Raw genomic sequence first — 24,319 nt, 5'->3', positions numbered from 1 at the left:
TCTATCTATTCATCCATCTATCTTTCCATCTATCTATTCATCCGTCTATCCATCCATCTATTCATACATCTATCTATCCTTCCATCTATCTGTTCGTCCATCTATTCATCCATCTATCTATCTTCCATCTATCTATCTATTCATCCGTCTATCTATCTATCTATCTAATCTCTGTCTATTCATCCATCCATCTATCCATCCATCTATTCATCCATCTATCTTTCCATCGGTCTATTCATCCATCTATTTATCCATCCATCTATTCATCCATCTATCTATCCTTCCATCTATCTATTATCTATCTATCTATATCTGTGCATCCGTCTATCTATCCATCCATCTATCTATTATCTATCTATCTATATCTATTCATCCATCTATCTATCCATCCATCTATTCATCCATTATCCTTCCATCTATCTATCTATTCATCCATCTATCTTTCCATCTATCTATTCATCCGTCTATCCATCCATCTATTCATACATCTATCTATCCTTCCATCTATCTGTTCATCCATCTATCTATCCATCCATCTATTCATCCATCTATCCTTCCATCTATTATCTATCTATCTATCTATCTATCTCTATTCATCCATCTGTCTAGCCATCCATCTATTATCTATCTATCTATCTATCTATCTATCTATCTATCTATCTATCTATCTCTATTTATCCATTTATCTATCCATCCATCTATCCTTTCATTTAGCTATCTATTCGTCCATCTATCTATCCTTCCATCTCATCCATCTATTCATACATCTATCTATCCTTCCATCTATCTGTTCATCCATCTATCTATCCATCCATCTATTCATCCATCTATCCTTCCATCTATTATCTATCTATCTATCTATCTATCTATCTATCTATCTATCTATCTCTATTCATCCATCTGTCTAGCCATCCATCTATTATCTATCTATCTATCTATCTATCTATCTATCTATCTATCTATCTATCTCTATTTATCCATTTATCTATCCATCCATCTATCCTTTCATTTAGCTATCTATTCGTCCATCTATCTATCCTTCCATCTATCTATCTATTCATCCATCTATCTATCCTTCCATCTATCTATCTATTCATCCATCTATCTGGCATATGTAGATATATGTAGTAGTTGTGTGTATATATACAAATATGTCATAATTTAATTTGTAACATGTATGAATACATGCACACATTTATATTTCATACACATACACACACACACACAGAACTGCGTTTCCTTAAACAGTATTTCTTCATCTCACCCTGCATTGCTGCTGGGTGTTGTAGCCCTCTCTGTTTCCTTTCAGCAAGCCAAAAAGGGGCTCCTCACCCTCACCGTGAGAACCCGCCTGATGGCGCCCCCTTCCCTGTGCAGCCACCTGTCTCCCCCACTGTGCCGCTCCCTGAGCTCCAGCACTTGTATCACCAAGGACAGCAGCTCCTTTGCCTTGGAAAGCCCCTCTGCTCCCATCAGCACTGCCAAGCCCAATTACAGAATCATGGTGGAGGTTTCTCTGCAGAAAGGTAAGAGTGTTGGAGCTGCATCCCCTGCCTGGGTCTCCCAGCACTGGCTGAGTCTCCCAGGCTTTCCTCACTTGGAATCAGTCCAGAGGCAGGGCAGAGTGTTGTCTTTTAGCACATTTTATGGCTATTGCTTGGAGCCAGGTCTAGTCTTCTGTTTATAGAAGCTCAAGACATACCATTCGAACCTAGTCAATGTGTTCTGGGTCAGTGGTTTAAATAAAACAAAACAAAGCAAACAAAAACTCAAACACAAAAATACCCAGAGAGAGAGAGAGAGAGAGAGAGAGAGAAACAATGGGCCAGGAGTGGTAGCTCAGTAGTAAGTATACTAAGACATCCTGGGCAGGCCACCTGCCTTTCTCTGGGCCTCTGTTTCCCTACCTGTGGCAGAAAATTGAGGTCCTTTCTACCTCTGACATTCAGGGACAGACAGCCATTCCCTTTGCCACCCCAGGTGGGCTGCTGACTCCAGAGGGCTTGGAATCCTCTGCCTGAATGCAACCAAGCTGAGACCTGGAGGATAAAGAGGAGGCAGCAAGGCACAGAGTTGGCCTGCAGCACAGGGGCCAGCATGTCTTCTAGGAGCAGAATGAAGGCCAGCATGGCTGGAGCTAGTTGGGCAGCATGAGAGCTGACATCAGGGTACTTGGCAGAGGCAGAGAGACCCTGTGGGGCTTTGCAGCTCGATTCTCTTCTAAACAGAGTTGGAAATCCTTTAAAGATTTCTAAGCAGGGGAGTAACACAGCTTATTCTTCAAAAAATGTCTCCTAGGGTTCTCCTTGGAGAATGGCCCATAGTGTGACAAAAGTAGAGGCTTAGAAACCACTTGCAGCCATTTCGGTCAGAGCTTGGGAGTAGTGGACTTGGAGAGAAGAGGATGGGCTTGAGATAAATTGTCAAAGTGGAAGGGAGGCACACATAGTTAATTCCTTGCATAGAGCTTTGCCTGATGCATGTCTTAGCTCCCCTGCTAGAACAGAAGCTCCCTGAGACCTCAGATGCCTCTGTATGCCTGCAAGCCTGGCAGAATGCTTGGCATAAGGACTTAGGGCAGACAAGTCTGTGCTGGCATGGTCCCAACAGCTGTATTCAGGGCTCCCTCAGTGCATTCGCTGAGCAGGCATAAAATGGGAAAGGCATGGCCTCGGAGTGGTGTTTCCGCTGATCACTGGCATCAGAAACACCTTAGGGAGGATTTTTGTTTGCTCATTTTATATAATGCAGCTTCTTAGACTCTACCCCCAGAGATTTTGCTTCTACAGTGTTTGCTCAACAGGGTGAGGTGAGGCCAAGGGATCCACATTCTAAACAAGTATCTAATGCAATTCTGACGCCCATTAGACTGAAAAACTGCTCTAGTCAGGACACCTGGGCTGTAGGAAGGGCTCTTTTATCAAACTCTTCATCCTTAAAATGGGATTGCCAACAATTGCCATGGCCTCCCTCATGGGACTGCTGGGAGAACCAGCATGAGAAGGTGAAAGCATTTGCCAAAGTGCCTGTAAATCATACGTGTCGAAAGAAAACTGTAAAGGGCTTTCCCCTACTCTGTGCTCACTCCATGTGGTCCTCCTTGCTGACAGCTCCTCATTTTCCAGGTGTTTCTATGTTGGTGAGCCCCAGGCCCTCCTCTCCCACACCCTGGGGGATCCCATCCAGTCCCACGGCCCTAGCGCCACCTACATGCAACTATGTTCAAACTGTCAGCTTCCACCCTGCTTTCTCCTCTGGGTTCTGGCTTCATCTGTGCAAACATCTGCTCTACACGTCCCTGGGATAGTCCCAGATATCCTGACAGCTCCCCCTTCCCTGTGCAGCCAGTGGTAGCCATTCCTCACTTTCCAGCCATTCCTCACCTTCCAGCACGTTGCACATGTCATTTGGGCAAAGCTGAACCCCCAGTCTTACCCTCACAACCCCAGTCCTCCATAACCTTCCCTGCTTTGGTAAATCACATGACCATCTGCCCAGTTACTCAAGCCAAACAAATCTCCAAGTTATTTTGATTTTATGTGCTAAGTTTCTATACTTCATCCATCAGCAAATCTATCTTCAAAATATATTCCATGGGCATCCATTTCTCTTCACTAGAGGTGAAGTCCAAGGCCACCACTGTCTCTCTCAACAGTGGCCTCTTGGCTGGTCTCCTCGCTTCCATTCTCCATGACCCATAGTTCTTTCCCTTCACAGTAGCCAGATGTGTTCATAAAAATAGGAATGAGATCATGTCACTTCCTTGTTCACAGCTCTCCTATGGCATCCGCTCTCAGTAGAGAATAAACCCGTTCACTGACATGCCCTTGTTGACAAAGCCCCACTGAATCTGCGCTTGATCACTCTCTCACTGTCACGTGCTGCTCCCCCATGCAGGCTGTGTCCCCACCACACTGGCCTTTCTCGTCCTACGACATGGCATGCTTGCTTTTGCCCTTGGGTCTTTGCATTGGCTGTTTCTGCTTCTGAGATGCTGTGCCTCATCTCTTCACTCCTAACTCTTGTCACTTGCATTTTAGCCTAACTAGTGTCTCCTCTGAGGCCTGACGTAGCCATCCCTCACTTTCCAGCACATTCTGCATACACTTGCCATATAATACTTATCACTCTTAGATACTGTCCTCTCTTCTCATCTAGTGCCCTCCTTCCCTTCCTCCCTCCTTCCCTCCTTCCTTTCTAGTCTTTCCCCACTCTTCCTTGCCTGCCTTGGTCACTGTTCTGACCCTAGAGCAGTGCCTGCACACAGCAACTCCTCCGTGAATATGGGTGGGATGAAAGCTGTAATAACCAGGGGTCCATGTCTGTGGCACCCAATCGACAGGTAGGCCCCTGGGAAAGCTCAGTCCCGGTCTCCCCACCCTGTCCTGTTCTGCTTCTAGAGGCTGGTGTGGGCCTGGGCATCGGTCTATGCAGCGTTCCCTACTTCCAGTGCATCTCTGGCATTTTCGTCCACACGCTGTCACCAGGATCTGTGGCGCACCTGGATGGACGTCTCCGGTATGTCCTCACTTCTGTTTCTGAATATACCCCTGACTTACAACCAGGGAACAAATACCTTAGAATGTCGGGAGATTGATTTGGAGATGAGCTATAAAGAATGATCTTGTGGTGGAGGTCGGCTACTCTGCTCACCAGGACACCTCTTGTTGTGGGCACTGGCTAGGGAGGGGCAGGCTTCCTTCCTGCCCCTAAGGACACTCTTGGGAGATGCGTTTGCAGTCTGGCTTAGAGGGAGGGAGTGAGGCTTTGCACCCCAACCCCTGTCTAGGCCACTGGGAGGGTGGGTGCTGACTGAGCCCCCGGGGCTAGCAGGAGTGGGGTGGGCAGGGACTTTGTTCTCAGCTCCCAGAGCAGAGCCAGGTGTGGGTCCTGCCAGGACCAGACCGAGGTGGGGTCGCCTAAATACCACATCCCGCTGTGGCCAGCACACCCCTGACCCTGCACACATTTGTGACCCTGAGAAATCCCAGGGCGGGGCCGGGAGGCAGAGAACCTGGTGGGGATGTCTGAGGCCATACCCCGTGGGAGGGTTCAAGCCTGTGGCTGGAGCTGGTGTCTGCTTATCTAATAAAGTCCCACAGGTGCCTCAAAAAAAAAAAAAAAAAAAAAAAGAGAATGATCTGGGCATAGCTCAAGGCCATGTTCCTCAAAGTGTGGTCTGGACCAGCATAATCAGCATCAACTGGGAACTTATTAGAAATGTGGAATCTCAGACGTCCCACCTGGACCTGCTGAACCAGGACCTGCATTCTAACAAAATCCCCATGAATGTGTATGCATGTTACAGCTTAAGAAACATCGTCTCAGAGAATGCCAGTCCAACATAGAAAATACATTTAATTCAGATTTAACTAATATTGAATTTACAATGACATAAGTAGGAGCTTTGATGAGGTTAATCTATGAATTCTATATGGAAATGGTGGCTTAATGACAAAAATATTAGTAAGCTGGGCACCATGGCTCACACATATAATCGCAGCACTTTGGGAGGCCGAGGCAAGTGAATGGCCTGAGCTCAGGAGTTCAAGACCAACCTGGGCAACATGGCAAAACCCATCTCTACTAAACATACAAAAATTACCGAGTGTGGTGGCACATTCCTGTAATCCCAGCTACTTGGGAGGCTGAGGCAAGAGGCTCACTTGAGCCAGGGAGGCTAAGATTGCAGTAAGCCAAGATCGTGCCATTACACTCCAGCCTGGGCAACAGAGCGAGGCCTTGTCACAAAGAAAAAGAAAAAAAAAGAGAGAGAAAAAATATGAGTAGTAGAAATACAGGTTCTTTCTGGCATAAACAAAATATTTTTGGGTACTCTAGATATATTTTTTATAAATAATTTCTAAGAGAAGTTCAAATCTAAATTTTTTTTCAATAACTGGTCTGAACTTGATTTAAAAATGTATCCTATTTAATTTGCTACAATACTTTGCACTCTAACATTCATGTATAGTGCAAATCTTCTCTCACTGGTTTTGGGTTTTCCTAAATCGGGAGAGTTCTGCCATCCCTTTAAAGGGTTTCCTACAATTGCAGTGTATGGAAAGGCTATCCCTGCTTACGATGCTGTCTTGATGGAGCTTCTGAATTAGAAAAGGATTTGCTGTTATCTGCAGGAGGGTGGCAGGCGATTTGCTGAGCTGCTCTGCTGGTTCGTAGGCCATAACTGCAGGCTCCATGTGGTTGTCTTGGTCCTAGTACCCTCAGACAGACAGTACCTCCTTCTCAGATCTGCAGTGGTATAGGGATTGTTCTGGAAGCTTCTGCTTTCCTTAACATCTGGTGCTATATGACCATGGTCTTCAGTTACAGCAGTAAAAAGGAATACTCTCCTAGCAAGGACGATGAACTCAGCAGAAGGAAGTCACAGAACACAGCACGGGGCACAGGGAAATCAGGCTCAGGAGGTTGGATTTCCAATCCTGGACCTGCTGATGACCAGCTAGGCCAGGGGTCTGCAAACTGGGGCCCATCATTGTTTTGGTTTTTTTTTGTTTTTTGTTTTGTTTTTGTTTTTGGTTGTTGTTGTTTTAATAAAATTGTATTGGAACAAAGCCATGCTCATTTGTTTATGCCTCGTCTATGGCCACAGCTGTCATGCTATTAATATAACAGCAGAGTTGAGTAGTTTCGTTACAGACAGTATGGCAAAGCATGCAACATCAAAAATCTCTGGCTGTTTGCAGAAAAAGTTTGTCAATTCCTGAGCAGACCTAGATCAGGGAAATCTCTTCAAACTCTGCAGCTCAATTTCCCTATCTAGACCAGGAAGGGGACTGGATTATACAAATCCTCCATGTATCTACGCGACCCCATCTTTCCTACCTTTTTTTTTTAAGGTTTAGGTTGCTATTAACTCCCTTCCCACCTCACAACTAGAATGAATGCCATTACCTTTTCTCCTTATTTCTTTTTGCAAGAATCTCAACTGCTCTCCTGCTGAGTTATTTTTTCTCTACCTTTTAGCACATATGGGATGTTAGGTCCGACATTCAACATCCTGTGTGTGCTATGTTAGATCCAATCCTTCCTCCTAACTAGTCTACTTATGGGAACACTGAGGCCCAAGGAGAGGATGTGGTGGATTAAATCCTGGTGAATTGGTTATTAAGTTGAATTGGCTAAACCATACCCTCAGTCTTTAATGGGCATAGTTAAATGTGAAAAGAAGGAGGAAAGTTGCAGATGAACTTTTGTTGATATTGACCCACCATAAATATGAAACGTCTACTGCTTTGTGGTTGTGCAGTAAGGGGGTGTGGGATATGCTACTTTGGTGTGCCCTGTTCTGAGTTTTGGTCTGGTGGCTAGCAGGGTCTACTTATTCATGTAATTTTTAGATCTCATCAAACAGCCCAGCCATGAGTGGGCCCCTGGGGCAGTGTTCAAATGTCTCATTGATTCACTTACTGATGGCTTCTTGTTGATGCTTGCATAGGTGTGGGGATGAGATTGTGGAAATCAGTGATTCCCCTGTGCACTGTCTGACACTCAATGAAGTCTACACGATCCTGAGTCACTGTGATCCTGGTCCAGTCCCCATCATTGTTAGCCGACATCCAGACCCACAGGTAACAGCCCCTGGGTTATCCTCTTCTTCTCAGGCTCACTCATTCAGCACCAAAATTGCAACAAGAAATAGATGAAAACAGAGATGTTGCTGGCTGGGTTTGTACCTGAATCCCCAAGAATTCCTTCCAAGTTTCTGTAGTAAGATTTGTCTGCAGCAGAGGTCCACTAAAGAACTCCTAGATATCAGAGGCAATTGACATTAACTTAGGGAAGCTCTTACAGCTGAGTTATAAGCTCTGGCGCAGGAAAATAGAGACCCAGGGTCCCAGCTAGTAGACACAAGAGATTTATTCATTTATGCATCTTGTAGGTACCCACTGTGGGAATGTCTGGAGGTAGGTACTGAAGATACAGAGACAAGTTCATAGCACCGTAGTCCTGCCCTACAGAAGCTCATAATATCAATAAAGAGCCTGACATAGACATAATTGCAAAACAGAGATGGTAAGTCCTATGGGAATACAGGAATATAGCAGGGAATGGTTGATAAAGTAAAAAAATACCAGAGGTTATTTTTCTCCAGGCAGAGAATATAAGGAAGATCATTCCAGGCAGTGGGAACACAAAGTTTAATGTTAGAGTCATGAAGGGACCTGACATGAAGGAGAGGAGTGCGTTCTGTGGGGCTGGAATGTAGGGTACTAGGTAGGCGCGACTGAGAACAGAGGTTGGCAGGGCATTGGGGTTACACTGCAGAGGGCTTTCAACAGGATACTACAGAGTTTGCATCTTATTCTGCATAGTGAGGAGCTATGGGAGGTCTGTAGCTGTAGATGGAGCATGTTCATATTTTAATTTTTTAAACTTTGATTGCACTGTAGAAGACAGGATAGAGTGGGTGGAGTGTGGGGTTTGTAAGAGGAAGGAAGCAGATGGTGAGAGCCTGAACTACACAGCAGTCATAGGAAGAGAAAAAGGAAGGGGCAATGTATTAGTCTGTTCTCACACTGTTGATAGAGACATACCTGAGACTGGGTAATTTATAAAGGAAAAGAGGTTTAATGAACTCACAGTTCCATGTGGCTGGGGAGACCTCACAATCACAGCAGAAGGTGAAAGGCATGTCTTACATGGTGGCAGGCAAGAGAGAATGAGAGCCAAATGAAAGGGGAAACTCCTTATAAAATCATCAGTTCTTGTGAGACTTGTTCACTGTCCTGAGAACAGAATGGGGGGAACTGCCCCTATGACTCAATGATCTCCCACCAGGTCCCTCCCACAACATGTGGGAATTATGGGAGCTACAACTCAAGATGAGATTTGGGTGGGGACACAGAAAAATCATATTAGGCAACATTAGGCAATGCTTGGGAAGACTCAACAAGAGCTGCTGGGCAAGCGGCTCTGGGGTAAGAGAGGGAGGAACCAAGGATATCTCGAATATTTTTAGATTGGAAGACTGAGCAGTGGTCTTCCACCAGAAGAGAGAAGAGGAGAAGGTAGCAGGTTTGGGAGGGAGAAAAGAGCATGATCTTAGTGTAGGACACAGTGAGGTGGAGGTACCATGGAGTGTTCAGGTAAAGATGCCCAGCAGGCAGGTTAGACTTAGGGCTGATAACAAGTATAACAGGGACCCAGGCTGGAGCTAGACTTGGGGGTTGAATCCCTGCTGCTGGTGAGAGTTCTGGGGAACCTGGAATAATCACCACCACTAATTATTTAATCCTAGTGTGTGCCAGGCATGTTTTCCAAAGATGTGACCCACACAACTGCATTTAGTTGTTGTGCAGTCCCCTGAAATCAGTGTTATATTTCTCCCCCAACTCACAGATGAGGAAACTGAGGCTTAGAAAGGACAAATAGGTTTCCCAGTGGTGAAACTACTAAGTAAAGAAGCTAAGATTTCTTTTTTTTTGAGACGGCGTCTCACTCTATCGCCCAGGCTGGAGTGCAGTGGCCGGATCTCAGCTCACTGCAAGCTCCACCTCCCGGGTTTACGCCATTCTCCTGCCTCAGCCTCCCGAGTAGCTGGGACTACAGGCGCCCGCCACCTCGCCCAGCTAGTTTTTTTGTATTTTTTAGTAGAGACAGGGTTTCACCGTGTTAGCCAGGATGGTCTCGATCTCCTGACCTCGTGATCCGTCCGTCTCGGCCTCCCAAAGTGCTGGGATTACAGGCTTGAGCCACCGTGCCCGGCCAGAAGCTAAGATTTAAATCCAGCAAAGCCTGTGCTTTGAACACACTGACTCCCAAACTCCCAGTGGCACTTAGACAGAGTGGAGTAATGAGGAAAATCAATATATAATGGTGTGGTGGAATTCAAACTCAGCCCCATTCTATGGATTGCACACTGGGGCTAAACACACCAGAGACAAGCAAACTTCTTAACTAAGGCAAACAAATAATTGGCCTAAATCTCTGGACAATACAAGAAAAGAAAGAGGTCCCAATTAATTTATCATTTCCTCTTGCTGTTTTTAGGACTATAGCAGAAAATCAGTAGAGTAGGGGTCAGGTTGTGAGCAAATGTTGTGGCCCTGGGCTTAAGGAATGTGCATTCTCCCAGAGAGATGAGACACACACAGAGAGGCCACAGAGGTGAGGGCCTTGAGAGTGAGGGAGCTGGAGTTCCAGCTGCTCAGATAAGGGAGCCAGGTCAGAAAGGACAGGTAAGGTTTAGGGCAGCAGAAAGGCAAAGGCACCATAGGCAGGGGAGATCCAGGGGCACAGGCATAGGGCAGAGAGAAGAGAGCCAGGCCCAGCAGTAGAATGCCTAGTATGTGTCCAGTCTGCTGCTTGCTTATGGTGACCTTGGGCAACTTATCTAATCTCCAAGAGCCTCTGGGTCCTCAACTCTGACAAAGGGGAGTGGTCTTTACCTTACAGGACTGTTGTGGGTGGTAACTTTCCTCTATTAAGAGTTTACCATCTGCCAGGCATTGTGCCCAAGACTTTAAATGATTTATTTATTGTTGTTTATTCTGGTAAAATACACATAACATAAAATTTACCATCTTAACAATTTTTTAAGTGTACAGTTCAGTGGCATTAAGGACATTCTCATTGTTGTACAACCATAGCCACCATCCATCTCCAGAACTCTTTCCATCTTTCAGAATTTAAACTCTACCCATTAAGCAAGTCCCTCTGTTCTCCCACCCGCAAGTCCTGGGAACCACCATTTTACTTTCTGTCTCTGTGATTTTGACTACTCTATGTTCATCGAGGTGAAATCATATAAAATTGTCCCTTTTGTGTCTGGCTTATTTGACTTTGCATAATGTCCTCAAGGTTCATTTATGTTGTAGCATGTGCCAGAATTTCCTTCCTTTTTAAGGTCGAATAATCTTCTAGTGTGTATATGTGTGTGTGTGCATATGTGTGTGTATCACATGCTGTTTATCATCTGTTTGTGGGCACTTGCATTGTTTCCACCTTTTGACTATTGTGAATAATGCTACAATGAACATGGAGTACAGATTCCTCTGAGATGTTGACTTCCCTTCTTTTGGGGTATATACCCAGAAGTGGAATTGCTGGGTCATATGGTCATTCTATTTTTAAGTTTTTGAGGAGCCTTCAAACTATTTTCCACAGTGACTACACCATTTTACATTCTTATCAGCAGAGTCCCAGGGTCCCGATTACTCCGTATCCTTGCCAATACTTTGTTCTTTTCATTTCTTTTTTGAGACGGAATCTCAGTCTGTCACCCAGGCTCGAGTGCAGTGGCACGATCTTGGCTCACTGCACTGAGTTCCAGTGATTCTCCTGCTTCAGCTTCCTTAGTAGCTGGGATTGCAGGTGTGCACCACCACGCTGGCTAATTTTTGTATTTTCAGTAGAGACAGGGTTTCTACCATGTTGGTCAGCCTGGTCTCAAACTCCTGACCTCAAGTGATCTGCCTGCCTCAGCCTCCCAAAATGCTGGGATTAGAAGCATGAGCTACCATGCCCAACCTCTTTTCTTTTTGTTTACAGTAGCCATCCTAATGTCCTAATGTGTGTGAGGTGGTAACTTGGTGTGGTTGTGATTTGCATCACTGATCATCAGTGATGTTGAGCATTTTTTCACTTGCTTTTTGGCTGTTTGTATATCTTCTTTGAAGAAATATCTATTCAGGTTCTGTACCCAGTTTTTTATCAGGTTGCTTTGTTGTTGTTGTTGCTGCTGAGTTGTAAGAGTTCTTTACATATTCTGCAAGTCAACCATTTATCTGAAATATGATTTGCAAATATTTTCTCCAATTCTGAGTTGCCTTTTCAATCTGTTGGTTATGTCCTTTTGATGTACAGAAGTTTTTGATTTTTACATAGTCCAATGTATCTACTTTTTTGTTTCCCATACTTTCGATGTCAAATTATTTATTTTTTAAAAACCTGTCCTCATTTTGAAGTGGGTTTTATTACTGTTATTATTTTACAGAAGGAAGAAATGGAGGATTAGGAGGTTAAGTAACTTGTCTAGGTGTTCACACCTAGACAACAGAGGAACTGGGACTAGAACATAAGCCTTTTTGACTCTAAGACTCATACTCTTAACTATTACTCCAAAGTGATGATAAACTGTGAGTCACAGCTCAGACAGTATAACAGTGATTGTGATGATTATGACATTGTTGATAATGATGATGTCATGACAGCATTGCCAAGAATGGACTAGCTCATAGAGATAACCTATGAAGTGGTAACTTTGCCTAGAATTTTCCAGCAAGTAATGGGGAGAAGGGTGGAGAGTTGAGGGGGCCTCCTTGGGAACCCCTGCATTGATAGACTTTGGACTTTATCTAGAAGATACTGAGGAACCATTGATTCCCGGGGTATTTCTGGAAATGGAATTTGTCAGCTATTTGCAGAGTAAGTTGAAAGACAAAAATCCAGAATCCAGTGGCCCAGCTTGGGAGCTGGTCCAGGGCTGGAAGCCTGATGCAGGAGCTTCCACTGTTTGTTTGAGGAGATGATTGATATTTTCTAGGTCTCTGAACAGCAGCTCAAAGAAGCTGTGGCCCAGGCTGTGGAAAACACCAAGTTTGCAAAGGAGAGGCATCAGTGGAGTCTGGAAGGTAAGACAAATGGTGAACTTTGATGTAAAATATCTTTGCCTTCTTAGAAAGCTTAGGATTTACCCATTAACTCATCCTCTATCCAAGGAATAGTAACAGCAGTTACCATAGACCAGTATAGTATGTAGACAGATGCTGAAAACTAGCAGCTACCAGCTAAATTTAGCTTATATTTTTGCTTTGTTTGGAAGACACAAGATTTTAAAAGCATCTGAATTTAAATCACTACAAATGTGCCAGGCTCTCTCCAGCTTCCCTATGGTCCCCACCATTCCCTTTATCCTGTACCAAGTTGCCATTCACACAATAGCCTCATAGGCATTTGAGTTTGCAGCCCCTAGTCTATAATAATAGAATATTGGAAAAATTAACATTTGGGAATATAATTCTGACATTTATTGAATATTTGTAATGTCAGAGACTGTGCTAATTCATGCATTCACACATAATTTTTATGCACATTGTATAAGAAAAAGGGAGGTCCTCAGAGACTCTCTTACTCAAAGTCACACCACTATAGTGCAGAGGCTTTGGAATGGAAATCCAGCTGGCTTGACTCCCATGCTTAGCCATTGGGCATTAATCACGTCTACCATGGAACATCCTTATGAGAGAACAACATGCAACCATTGGCACTGATATTGACAAGAAATTAAATGATCTGGGAAAATGTTCAGAGAAAAGAGCAGAACACATTTTATTTCAGCTCTGGTCTATTATTTCTACCCACCCAACACGCATATATGCTCAGGAAAGCATGACAGAGAAACTCACCAAAATTTTGACAGTAGTTATTTCTGGCTGATAGGAACACAGGTGAAGTGAATTTTTACTTTCATTCCTTCCTCCTTGTGGCTGAGTTTTCTCTAAGGAGGATGCATTATTTCATGATCAGGAAAAAAAAAAAAAAAGAAAACTTTTTATTTAAAGAGAAAGTGAGTTAGGAGCTTGACTGGCCTTGGTTCTCTCTCATGGGGCTCCTTTGGCTTTCCTGGTCTCTCAGAATAAGCTGGAATTTGAGCAAGGGACTAGAGTTCAATCCTCTCCCACCCCCTCAAGCTGTGATTTTAGGAAAGGGGCACCCTTGACAGCTTACCACTACAGAGAAGGGCCTCTCAAGGATATGTGGGTAGCCCTAGTGCTGGAAACCAGGGTAGGGGGTACTGAGAACCAGGAAGAAGGGCTAATGGAGAGGGAGGGAGGAAGGTGCAATGGCTAAGAAATAGTGGCTTTCTGCCCTCACCTCATCCTCAACTGGAAAGAAATGGTGACTTCTTCATGTCAGATTCAAAGTGCCTTGACAGGTAGTTTCTCTGTCTTTGTTATTGAGCCTCAAAATAACCCCAGTGACTTTAAAATTATCATCCTCATTTTACAGATGCAGAAATGGAGTTAGGTCCCCCAGGAAGCTGACTGTAATATGGAGTTTGGTCTGTAGCGTGTTTATTAAGAAGTGTCCTGGGGATCACTACCTGTGGCAGGGAGGGGAGCAGGCAGGGTAGACAGAGGGAGGATGGAGCTGAGATGCACACCCAACAGCTTCAGCCAAGTCCTGGAACTCTGCAGCTAAAGTCCACATTAGAGTTGTCCCGAGTTTACCAACATAGCTGGACCTGTAACCCAGCTGCAGCAGTCCCTGGAGATGGGCTGCCACCTTGGACAAGGCAGCTGTCTGCAGCTATGGCAGTCCCTGGAGGGACCCACAGTTGAAAGTAGTCTGCCAGCAGCACTCCCTACAGCTGGAACATCAAGCCCTTCCTCAGTGGGTGATCTGGGCGGCATATCTCTATATCCATCACTCACAGGCTCAGAAAACTTGAACGATTTTCCCAACCCAAAGTCATACAGCTCGCCGGGGACCAACACCAAGACTGCCACACTCCAGATCCAGAGTGGCGCAGATAAGAAGCAGATAGCTGGTGTGCAGTGTGCTGCCCGCAGCAGTCGCAGGCGAGGCCAGGGGGTGTTTTTGTTTTCTGAAGCTCAGCTATGAAGATTCCCTTGTGCTTCCCACACAGGTGTCAAAAGGCTGGAAAGCAGTTGGCATGGGCGGCCCACCTTGGAGAAGGAACGAGAGAAGAACTCAGCACCCCCGCATCGCAGGGCTCAGAAGATCATGATCCGCTCCAGCAGTGACAGCAGCTACATGTCTGGGTCCCCAGGAGGAAGTCCTGGGAGTGGCAGCGCTGGGAAGCCATCCTCTGACGTGGACATCAGCACACACAGCCCCAGCCTGCCCCTGGCAAGGGAGCCAGTGGTGCTTTCTATAGCATCCTCCAGGCTGCCCCAGGAGAGCCCACCTGTCCCAGAGAGCCAGGACAGCCACCCACCACTGAGACTGAAGAAACCCTTTGAGATATTGGTGAGAAAGCCTACATCCTCCAAGCCCAAGCCTCCACCCAGAAAATACTTTAAAAGTGACAGTGACCCTCAGAAAAGTCTGGAAGAGAGAGAGAAATCCTCATGCTCTTCTGGGCACACCCCACCCACCTGTGGCCAGGTAAGAGGATGGGTTCACAGGTTGACTGTTTCCAAGATCAGACTCAAATCTTGAGCATGGGCAAGTTAGAAAGTTAGTGTTAGCAGAGCCAGAATGAAAGTTTCTCTTCCTCCACCAGAAAGAAGCTGTTGCTTAGGACTCAGCTGAGGACTGACCATGGAAAGATGGGTTTGAAGGTTGACAGATAATTGAAGTCCCAGTCCTGCTTGCTGGCATCGGGGTTCCCACCCATAACACACTGGAATTTAAGGTTCCTTTCCTGTGTCATTTGTCACTCACCATGAAGGAAAAATACCAGGGTCCCTGCAGGGCCACAGTGTTTGCCTGTGGATCTTTGAGTGTCCTGCTTGTAGGGAGAATAGTGGCTTAAATAACTAAAAAGGGGCCTGGCACAGTGGCTCACGCCTGTAATCTCAGCACTTTGGGTGGCTGAGCTGAGTGGATCATGAGCTCAGGAGTTCAAAACCAGCCTGGCCGAGATGGTGAAATCCTGTCTCTACTAACAATACAAAAATTAGCCGGGCATGGTGGTGGGTGCCTATAATTCCAGCTACTTGGGAGGCTGAGGCAGGGAATTGCTTAAACCCAGGAGGCGGAGGTTACAGTGAGCCAAGATTGCACCACTGCACTCCAGTCTGGGTGACAGAGCAAGACTCCATCTCAAAAAACAAAACAAAACAAAACAAAAACAAAAGCAAAACAGAACAACAACAACAAAACAAAACAATCGAAAAACAACTAAAAAGAGACAAGAGTTGCTTACCCTGCTTCTTAAGTGAGTAGACTGATATGATTTTGAGAAACTGGCTCCTATTTCTTCCCCAGTTATCTTTGCCTCCTCACTTCCTTAGGCATGGATCCTTGGGGAGACCCCACCAATCCGTTAATTGGGGCTGCATGTAGTGGCTCCTTCCAAGGGCTATTGTGAGGATTAAAGGTAACCACTTAAGGCAAGTACCTGACAGCATCTCAGGCATACTAGCATTCATTGCCATGATCTTTCCCCATCAGGCCCCTTAAAGCCCTCCTTCCCACCCCTTGCATAAAAGGCAGGCTGACTGACAGGCAGCTGCTATGTCTTGAGCCATTTTTATGCACAGGCTAATTACACTGAGTACTTTCATGTACATTGTGTCAATTAAATCTTAGCACGACCTGATGGTGAGAGTCCCAATTGTGCAAAGAGGGAACTGAGAAACTCTCTCAAGTTCACATCACTAGTGGGTCACGGTTACCCACTATACCATGCTGAGTTTCCCATCCTTACCCAGAAGCTCCCTCCCCCATGGCGGAATGGCCCTGCGGGGGCCCCGGCCCTTCCCATAAGCACAATGTAGGGAGGTGGAAGGGGGCCTCTGGAAATCCTCTAAAACAATCTACAATGAGGGTTGGCAAGCTTCAGGAGGGGTAGCAGTGGAGTCTGGATATTGAGTAGGAGGGGTGAAAGTGAAGGAGGGAGGAGGAAGCCAGGTTACTAAAAAGGAAGTGCAATTTTGCAGAGTGCTGGCAGGATGTGGCTGGTTAGCAACACATGATGGAGTTCTCAGATGGATCTGTTCTCCCAGCCCCCCTTTTAAGCCCATATTTCATTTTCCCTTGGGCCTGAGACCTATGAGTCCAGAAGGGCAAATCAGGAGCAACCTGTTGAGAAGCCAGTCATTTTGCCTTCCTCCTGGAGGCCCAGAAAAGGAGGAGTGCAGTTGCCACAGCAGGTCTGTCTCAGTGATGCCCTCGGCAGAGCCACATAGGGCACGGAAATATTCCCAAGTAAGGTGCTGGAGAAGGAACTGAGGTGTCCTCAGGGAAGCCCAGACAGGGAACTTCCCCACAGGTCATCTTTCATGCCCTGTGTGCCTCGGCAGAACACAGGGCTCCCTCCTGTACCCGCCCCCAACAGCACAGTCTCCTGGAGACAAAGGCCGTTCTGCAGCTGCCCTCCTCTGTCTGCTCTGCTCTGTCCCACGTGGCCAGCAGATCCTTCTCCCACAAACATTTCCATAAATGCAACCAGCATGACATACTTTTATTGGGCACTCAGGGGTCACAGAGAAAGGATCATAGCACGCAATAGAAAACAGGAAGCAATTTGCTTGAGGTCACTCTCAAACTTCCCTTGACCGTTCCTGGGGATTTCTCACTGGATGTTTTCTTCCGTGGCCACAGTGTCCACTGTCTCACCCCCCCACCTTCCCTCCCTGCAGTCTTTTCTCTACAGGGTCCCAAGACTGTTGTCAAGCTGCTATGGATGACCCCCAAATCTTTCCCATCTACTCTAATTCAAGGGGACTTAACTCTCACAAGCAATATGAACTTTGGGATATTTCCTTCAACAAAAAACTGACATCTCTCTTATAGAAAATCAGCTTAAACTCTCACCTGTGCTTAAAAAAACTTCCAACACACAACAAGATTTTCTAAGAATCCTTTCTTAGAAAACAAACAAAAAACCAAACAAAAACATACTTTCTCCCCTCTATGCTGAATCAACTCTCTCCCTCTTTCCTTCTTTCTCTTCTCCCTCCCTCATCCACCAAGCACAGTTCCAGGAAACACTAGTAAGAGAAAAATTTGTGTAAAATCAAATTTATTTCAGGGGCTAATATTGAGGTCTCCCATGAAGAGGATGCAATATTGGATGTGTTGATGAAAAGACAAAACACGTTCGTGTCTGTTCCAAGATGTAAAGCTGCATTGACTGCAGTTGGTATCACACGTGGCTGCCTGTAAAAGCACTAACAATTCATGAATGTCAGCAGATGTCAACTTACAGAGCTCACAACCCGGTGAAATTAAATTTCATCTGCATGTCATTTCTCTTGTGGACAAGAGTCTTAGAGATCATCAGACCAGTATTTTAAGCTTCGAATGCCATGACTCAGCCTTACTTTTTTAAGGGCTAGTTTGAGAAGCCCAATGATTCCTTTGAAATTAGTTGACCTCTCAATATTTCATAATGCTTTCCTACAGCTCAGCTCCACAGTAGCGAACTTGAGCTGAAGCAATGCTCTGTGAATACATTTCTAACTTTTGTAGACCTTTCCTTCCCCCAAAATGTTTATTGTCAATGTAGATCTTAAATTTCAGGCCATAGATATTTGCCATTTCTTTTTTAGTCCCAAAGGATGCATTTGTTCCTTCCTCCTTCCTTCCTCTCTGGAAGGAAGCCTACAGCCATGTCAAATGGCCCATCATTACACAAATCTGGAATGAACCGGACATGGAGGTCACTGCAGTATAACAAAGCATTTCTCTTGCAGACGATCAAATACAGATGGCATCGTTTTGATGATGTCTGCCTTCTCAATCTTTTTTTCCAGATGGGTATTACATTTGGTTGGGCTGTGTCTCTAGAGCCCCCTTCTTCTGCCTCTCTGCCTGGAAAATTCTTACATAATTCTTACATAATTATGAAGCAGACAGAAAGCACTTCTCTAGGAAGCCTTCTTCACCTCTGGGATGGAACTGGTCTCTCTGTTTCCTCTGGGCCCTGATAGCACCTTAAGCACACACTGTATGATAATCCAGACTCTTCAAGTATTGCATAGCTATTCAGAGCCTAGTCCATCTTGTCCCTAGATTGTTTCTGGAAGGACCCCAAGGCTGCATCCGTGCTCAGTGGTGGAAACAATTCTGCAACAGATTGATGATGTCACCCTAGGTGCCACAGAGGGGAGCAATGGCACAGGTGCTGAGTATCTGTCATCTTTTGCAGAACACTTACTAAATATTTGAAGCGTGCTTAACAAGTGACAGCAATTGACAAGTATTTTCCTGAGTGCTCTAACCTTAGGGAACATTAGCTGCCAGGTTTTTTGCTGCCTTGTTTCTACACTGCCCTGTACCCTCCTGGGGTGGGTAGTTCACCAGGATGCAGTTGTAACTGAAGCAATGCTGGTCCCTGGTCCCTCCACACTCAAAGCCTTTTGTTCCTATCATAAAGAGCCAGGGTGTTCATGTATGTCAACAGTATGAGCCCACGACCTGGACACCAGGTTGCTGGAAGTCAAGGGATGCTCTGCGTGTCTAGGAGGTGCTGTCTCTGCCATGTCAGCACCAAGGAGAAAAAAAAAAAACCCTCTTTACATGGCTGCTGATGAACTTCTCATTGAAAGCAGCTCAATATCCGTTTTTCCATCCCAATCAAAGCGTGTCTCGCCTTCTCACAGCTTGAGGCTACCGTTTTGACACGGTCTCGCTTCCTGTTTACACCACAGGAAGCCAGAGAGCTGCTGCCACTGCTGCTACCACAGGAAGACACAGCAGGGAGAAGCCCTAGTGCCTCTGCCAGTTGCCCAGGACCTGGTATCTGCCCACAGACCAAGTCCTCCACAGAGGGCGAGCCAGGGCGGAGAAGAGCCAGCCCAGGTAAGCTTCATTGAGATCGTCCAAAAGGAAGGGTCTTTTGAAAAAAGGTACAGGGATAAGATAAGAGCACAAACTGGCCTGAGGATCAGAGTGCTCTGCATTGACACCACCGCTGGACCCGGCTGATCAATAGTCAAGGGTCCTAGGTGCTGAGCAGCAGCACCATGGAGGTGCTGTCCAGGGTGGGGAGCCTCCTGGGTGGATGGGTGATGCTGTGGGTGGTGCCATCCTGGGCAGAGGCAACAGCCCTGCTGCATTCAGGATTTCTGAGTCAGAGAATGCAATACCAGAAAAGTATAAATAGCATTTACCAGTGGTCACCTCCTCCATGAAGTGGATAGCAAGGGTGTGTCCACATGGTACACCTGACAATGCTAAGACATAACTCAAATATGTATTCGCTTGCTAGAGAGAGCATAGGACTTGAAGTCAGGGAGTCCTGGATCTGTCTGTCATTAGCATGATTCTGAGCAACCTGCTTTGCCTTTCTGAGCCCAGATTCACATGGGATGCATTCAGCAAGCACACATTGAATGCTGGCTTCGTGAGGCCCTGTGCTAGATGCTGGGGAGAGAGAGAAAGGGATGAGACCAGGTAGTCAGGTCCTGCCTCCAAGGAGCAACCAGTCGTGGCAGGAAATAAACATATAGGCTATAAACCATGACTGTTTGAGAAACACTACAGCAAAAGTTCATGAAAGACTTTTGGAGGGCTAAGGGACATTTTGGAAAGATCTAGCACATCTCACCCAGAGCAGAGGACCTGTGGGTGGAGGCTCCTCTCCTTTAGTCACCCTAATTGAGGAACATAGTAGCAAAAGCAAACGCCTCAGTGTTTAACTGACGGGAGGTTGTCACTCCAATCTGCAAAGGGCTTGCCTGTGGAACCTCTGCCTCCTGATTCTCACAACAGCCCCTTACAGCCAAGCCATTCAAAAATGCAGAAACAGGTTGGAGGCCTGGGCTCACTTGCCAAAGGCCAGTCTCTTAGATTGTGCAGAATTTCTCTTTGATATCATCAAGGTGTAATGCTCCATGATTCACTTCTTTTGAAACCTGGCATTGAGACAACGGACAGGAGGGATCAGAGTTCCTTAAACTGGGTTGCATTCCAGTAGCAAGCATCCCCAAAAAGCACACAGGCCCAGCCTTCCTCTGCCCCTCAGAAAGAGAACCAGGGCACAGTCTGCCTTACCCATGCAGATATGATGCTGGTTCAATGCTGGCTTCTGAGAAAGACTTCTATGTGCTCCAGGGCATGCCTGAGGTCCCGGCTGGCACAGAGTATTGCAATCCCCTGCTGATCACATTACCAACACCCAGGCTGCATCCCAGTATCTTCAATCAGTACCGAGGGGTGGGTGTCAGTATTTTTCAGAGCCCTCCAGATTCCAGTGTGTAGCCAAGGTTGAGAATCCTACTTCACATATTTCTTTCTACCTGGAACCTTTTCATCAGCTTTTGAGGGAGGGAAAACACTCCTTTGCTGAGCAAGCTGATCAATGCCCTGTGTAGAGGGAGAGCAGCAAACACACCGCTTCAGGGCCAGGCAGGTACATACATGAGAAATGCTGGCTAGGTGAGAGGGAGCGTGAAGAGCTATGGGAAGCTGGAGTGGCCCCATCGGAAGTTGTGCACTGGCACCTTGCTTTTTAATGACATGGGTAGGCCAAAGCACAAACGGCTGCCAACTCATGACCTTTGTCTTAAAAGTTTAAATGGCAAGAGAATTGCTTTGGCTTTTACACATTTAACACAGTATCTTGGAGGCTCCTTAGTGCAGTAGAAAGGATATGAACTTCGAAAGCCAGGAGACATGGGGTCTTGCCCGATCACTGCCATCAGATGGCCCCTTACCCTTCTTGAAATGTAAAATGCCAGAGATCAGGCCAGATATTCTCTGAGCACCCTTCTAGGCCTAAAACGCTACGATACTGTGAGATTAGCTCCTACTTCTGGTTCTTCACTCCTGCCTTTTGGCAGCTCAGTCAGGTAATAGCACCTGGAGTTCACCCACCTGGGTGTCCCCCACTTCTGCTAGTCTCCTCCTCTTGAATACTTCTTGCTGTTCAGCTTGGAAACTAGAATTTAGGAAGAAAAGTCACAGTATGATGTAATGCACAGCTTTGGCCTTGTTTCTGCACTGTAGTGACCCAAACATCCCCGATAAAACACCCACTACTTAAGAGGCAGGCTCGGATGGACTATAGCTTTGATACCACAGCCGAAGACCCTTGGGTTAGGATTTCCGACTGCATCAAAAACCTGTTTAGCCCCATCATGAGTGAAAACCCTGGCCACATGCCTCTACAGCCCAATGCCAGCCTGAGTGAAGAAGATGGGACACAGGGCCACCCAGATGGGACCCCACCAAAGCTGGACACCGCCAATGGCACTCCCAAAGTTTACAAGTCAGCAGACAGGAGCACTGTGAAGAAGGGTCCTCCTGTGGCTCCCAAGCCAGCCTGGTTTCGCCAAAGCTTGAAAGGTTTGAGGAATCGTGCTTCAGACCCAAGAGGGCTCCCTGATCCTGCCTTGTCCATCCAGCCAGCACCTGCTTCCAGGGAGCACCTGGGACCACACATCCGGGCCTCCTCGTCCTCCTCCTCCATCAAGCAGAGAATCAGCTCCTTTGAAACCTTTGGCTCCTCTCAACTGCCTGACAAAGGAGCCCAGAGACTGAGCCTCCAGCCCTCCTCTGGGGAGGCAGCAAAACCTCTTGGGAAGCACGAGGGAGGACGGTTTTCTGGACTCTTGGGGCGACGGGCTGCACCCACTCTTGTGCCCCAGCAGCCTGAGCAAGTGCTGCCCTCGGGGTCCCCTGCAGCCATGGAGGCCAGAGACCCAGGTGTGTCTGCGTCCCCTCCCCCAGGGCTGCAGCCCAATCAGAAAACTCTCCCCACTGGCTCCGACCCGCTTCTAAGGCTGCTGTCAACACAGACTGAGAAATCTCAAGGTCCAGTGCTCAAGATGCCAAGCCAGCGAGCACGGAGCTTCCCCCTGACCAGGTCCCAGTCCTGTGAGACGAAGTTACTTGACGAAAAGACCAGCAAACTCTACTCTATCAGCAGCCAAGTGTCATCGGCTGTCATGAAATCCTTGCTGTGCCTTCCGTCTTCTCTCTCCTGTGCCCAGACTCCCTGCATCCCCAAGGAAGGGGCATCTCCAACATCATCATCCAATGAAGACTCAGCTGCAAATGGTTCTGCTGAAACGTCTGCCTCAGACACGGGGTTCTCGCTCAAGTGAGTTTCTACACCTGGTGTTTCTCTGTATCTTTCTCATCTTTATTTTTAAAAATAATTCTATATATCATTTAAAAATTCTCAGATACACTGATTAAAGAATTGTTCTGCCTCTTTCTTTCCGTGTGTGTGTGCAGATGTCTGAGAGTGTGTGTGTGTGTGTGTGTGTGTGTCTGTCTGTAGGTATTATACCTCCGCCTTCCATATTAAGGAGGAGTTTTCACAACACCTAGCTTCAGGAAGGCTGGGAGGTAGGAGGTAGGACTGGCTCCCTGGTGCATTGCTCATGAGGGCTGATGCACACCTGTGGACATTTGGAAGGTTGATGCACATCTGAAATGTCCTGCGGTTATTCAGAAAGACCAGAATGAGGCCAGATTATCCATCGGGAATTCTTACTGCTCTCCAAATGGAATCCACTTGTACTCTGCACATGGGTTCAACTCCCTGGTCAGGGAGTTAGGATGTCTGGGTCCTAGTCTCAGCTCAGGCACTGAGTCTGACTACGAGCAGGTTCTTTCCATGCTAACCCTCAGATTCCTCATCAGCTCAAATTAGGAGATGAATGAGACCTTCTTTGCAGAACCAAGGGGATGTCAGGCATGCCATGGGGTTCCTGCGGTAGGGCTGGGGCTTGGTCTTCCCTCTGATCAAAGTAGCTCTGCATTTATTAATTTTATTTATTGTTCTTATGCTGCTGGGAAATATCTGTAGAGTGAAGGGATGCTAGTATCTACTCATAGATTTGTTGCATCAAATAATATGCACATAAATGCTTGGCACCACACCTGGGATAGAATAATTATACAATTACTGTTATCTCTTTTTAATAGGATTATTCATACTGTGTGTTGTTTCTCCCTATGAAAGCCTTTCAGAGCTGAGAGAATATACAGAGGGTCTCACGGAAGCCAAGGAAGATGATGATGGGGACCACAGTTCCCATCAGTCTGGTCAGTCTGTTTTCTCCCTGCTGAGCTCAGAAGAATTAAAACAACTCATCGAGGAGGTGAAAGTTCTGGATGAAGCAACATTAAAGGTAGGTTTCCTTTGTAAGCACCTGCAGCAACCAATGGCTTATTATGGCTGTGTGGCCACCTTAGTTGGGCCAGAGGGGAAGTAGCTTGAGTAGCCTCCTGACATCAGACCCAGGTTGTGTCCTGTGATGGTTGGACATGGTAGCACTTGGCCACAGTAAGATTTTCCATTTGAAGAGAACCTTTTAGCTTGTGAACCGCTTTCAAAAGAAGGGTTCAATGACTTCTTGAATCTTCTTTTGTCATTTTATAAATGAGAAAGGTAAGGCTCAATCAAGGTTACAAAACCTAGGTTTTCTGTCTCCAAGTTCAAGTTCAATGCTGTTTCCACATCCCATGGGCTGCTGTCCTGGCATGTGTCTGTTGTGGGATGCTGTCCATTGTAAACAATGTGGGTTACAAGAGCTCTCACCTGGAGCTTTCACTATTTCCACTGTGCATGGAGAGGTGGCTGATCCCAGGGCTCACAAGGCCCCCACACTTCTGTCAAGTCATTCTGAAAGTCTCACTTCCCATATGTTTTCTGAGCATGACCCAAAGGGGTGTGGGGAGGAAGTGGCCAGGCTGAGCTGGGGCC

General features: G+C 46.3%; 1 protein-coding gene across 2 annotated transcripts in view; it reads left to right on the top strand.

Annotated features, from left to right (window-relative positions):
* The window catches only part of IL16 (interleukin 16), a 132,784-nt gene that overhangs the window by 102,466 nt on the left and 5,999 nt on the right, over positions 1-24,319 (top strand). For both annotated transcript variants that reach the window (XM_011938359.1, XM_011938360.1), the window contains exons 8-15: positions 1,310-1,526; positions 4,401-4,518; positions 7,460-7,592; positions 12,509-12,596; positions 14,615-15,096; positions 19,311-19,461; positions 21,610-22,705; positions 23,576-23,744. In XM_011938359.1, the coding sequence (XP_011793749.1) occupies positions 1,310-1,526; positions 4,401-4,518; positions 7,460-7,592; positions 12,509-12,596; positions 14,615-15,096; positions 19,311-19,461; positions 21,610-22,705; positions 23,576-23,744 (2,454 nt within the window). The remainder of the gene's footprint in view (positions 1-1,309; positions 1,527-4,400; positions 4,519-7,459; positions 7,593-12,508; positions 12,597-14,614; positions 15,097-19,310; positions 19,462-21,609; positions 22,706-23,575; positions 23,745-24,319) is intronic.

The sequence above is a fragment of the Colobus angolensis genome, unplaced genomic scaffold (genome assembly GCF_000951035.1).
Source record: "Colobus angolensis palliatus isolate OR3802 unplaced genomic scaffold, Cang.pa_1.0 Scaffold172, whole genome shotgun sequence".
In the NCBI taxonomy this organism is placed as follows: Eukaryota; Metazoa; Chordata; class Mammalia; order Primates; family Cercopithecidae; genus Colobus; species Colobus angolensis.
Note: the sequence above shows the minus strand (reverse complement) of the source record. Positions and strands in the feature narration are given on the sequence as shown.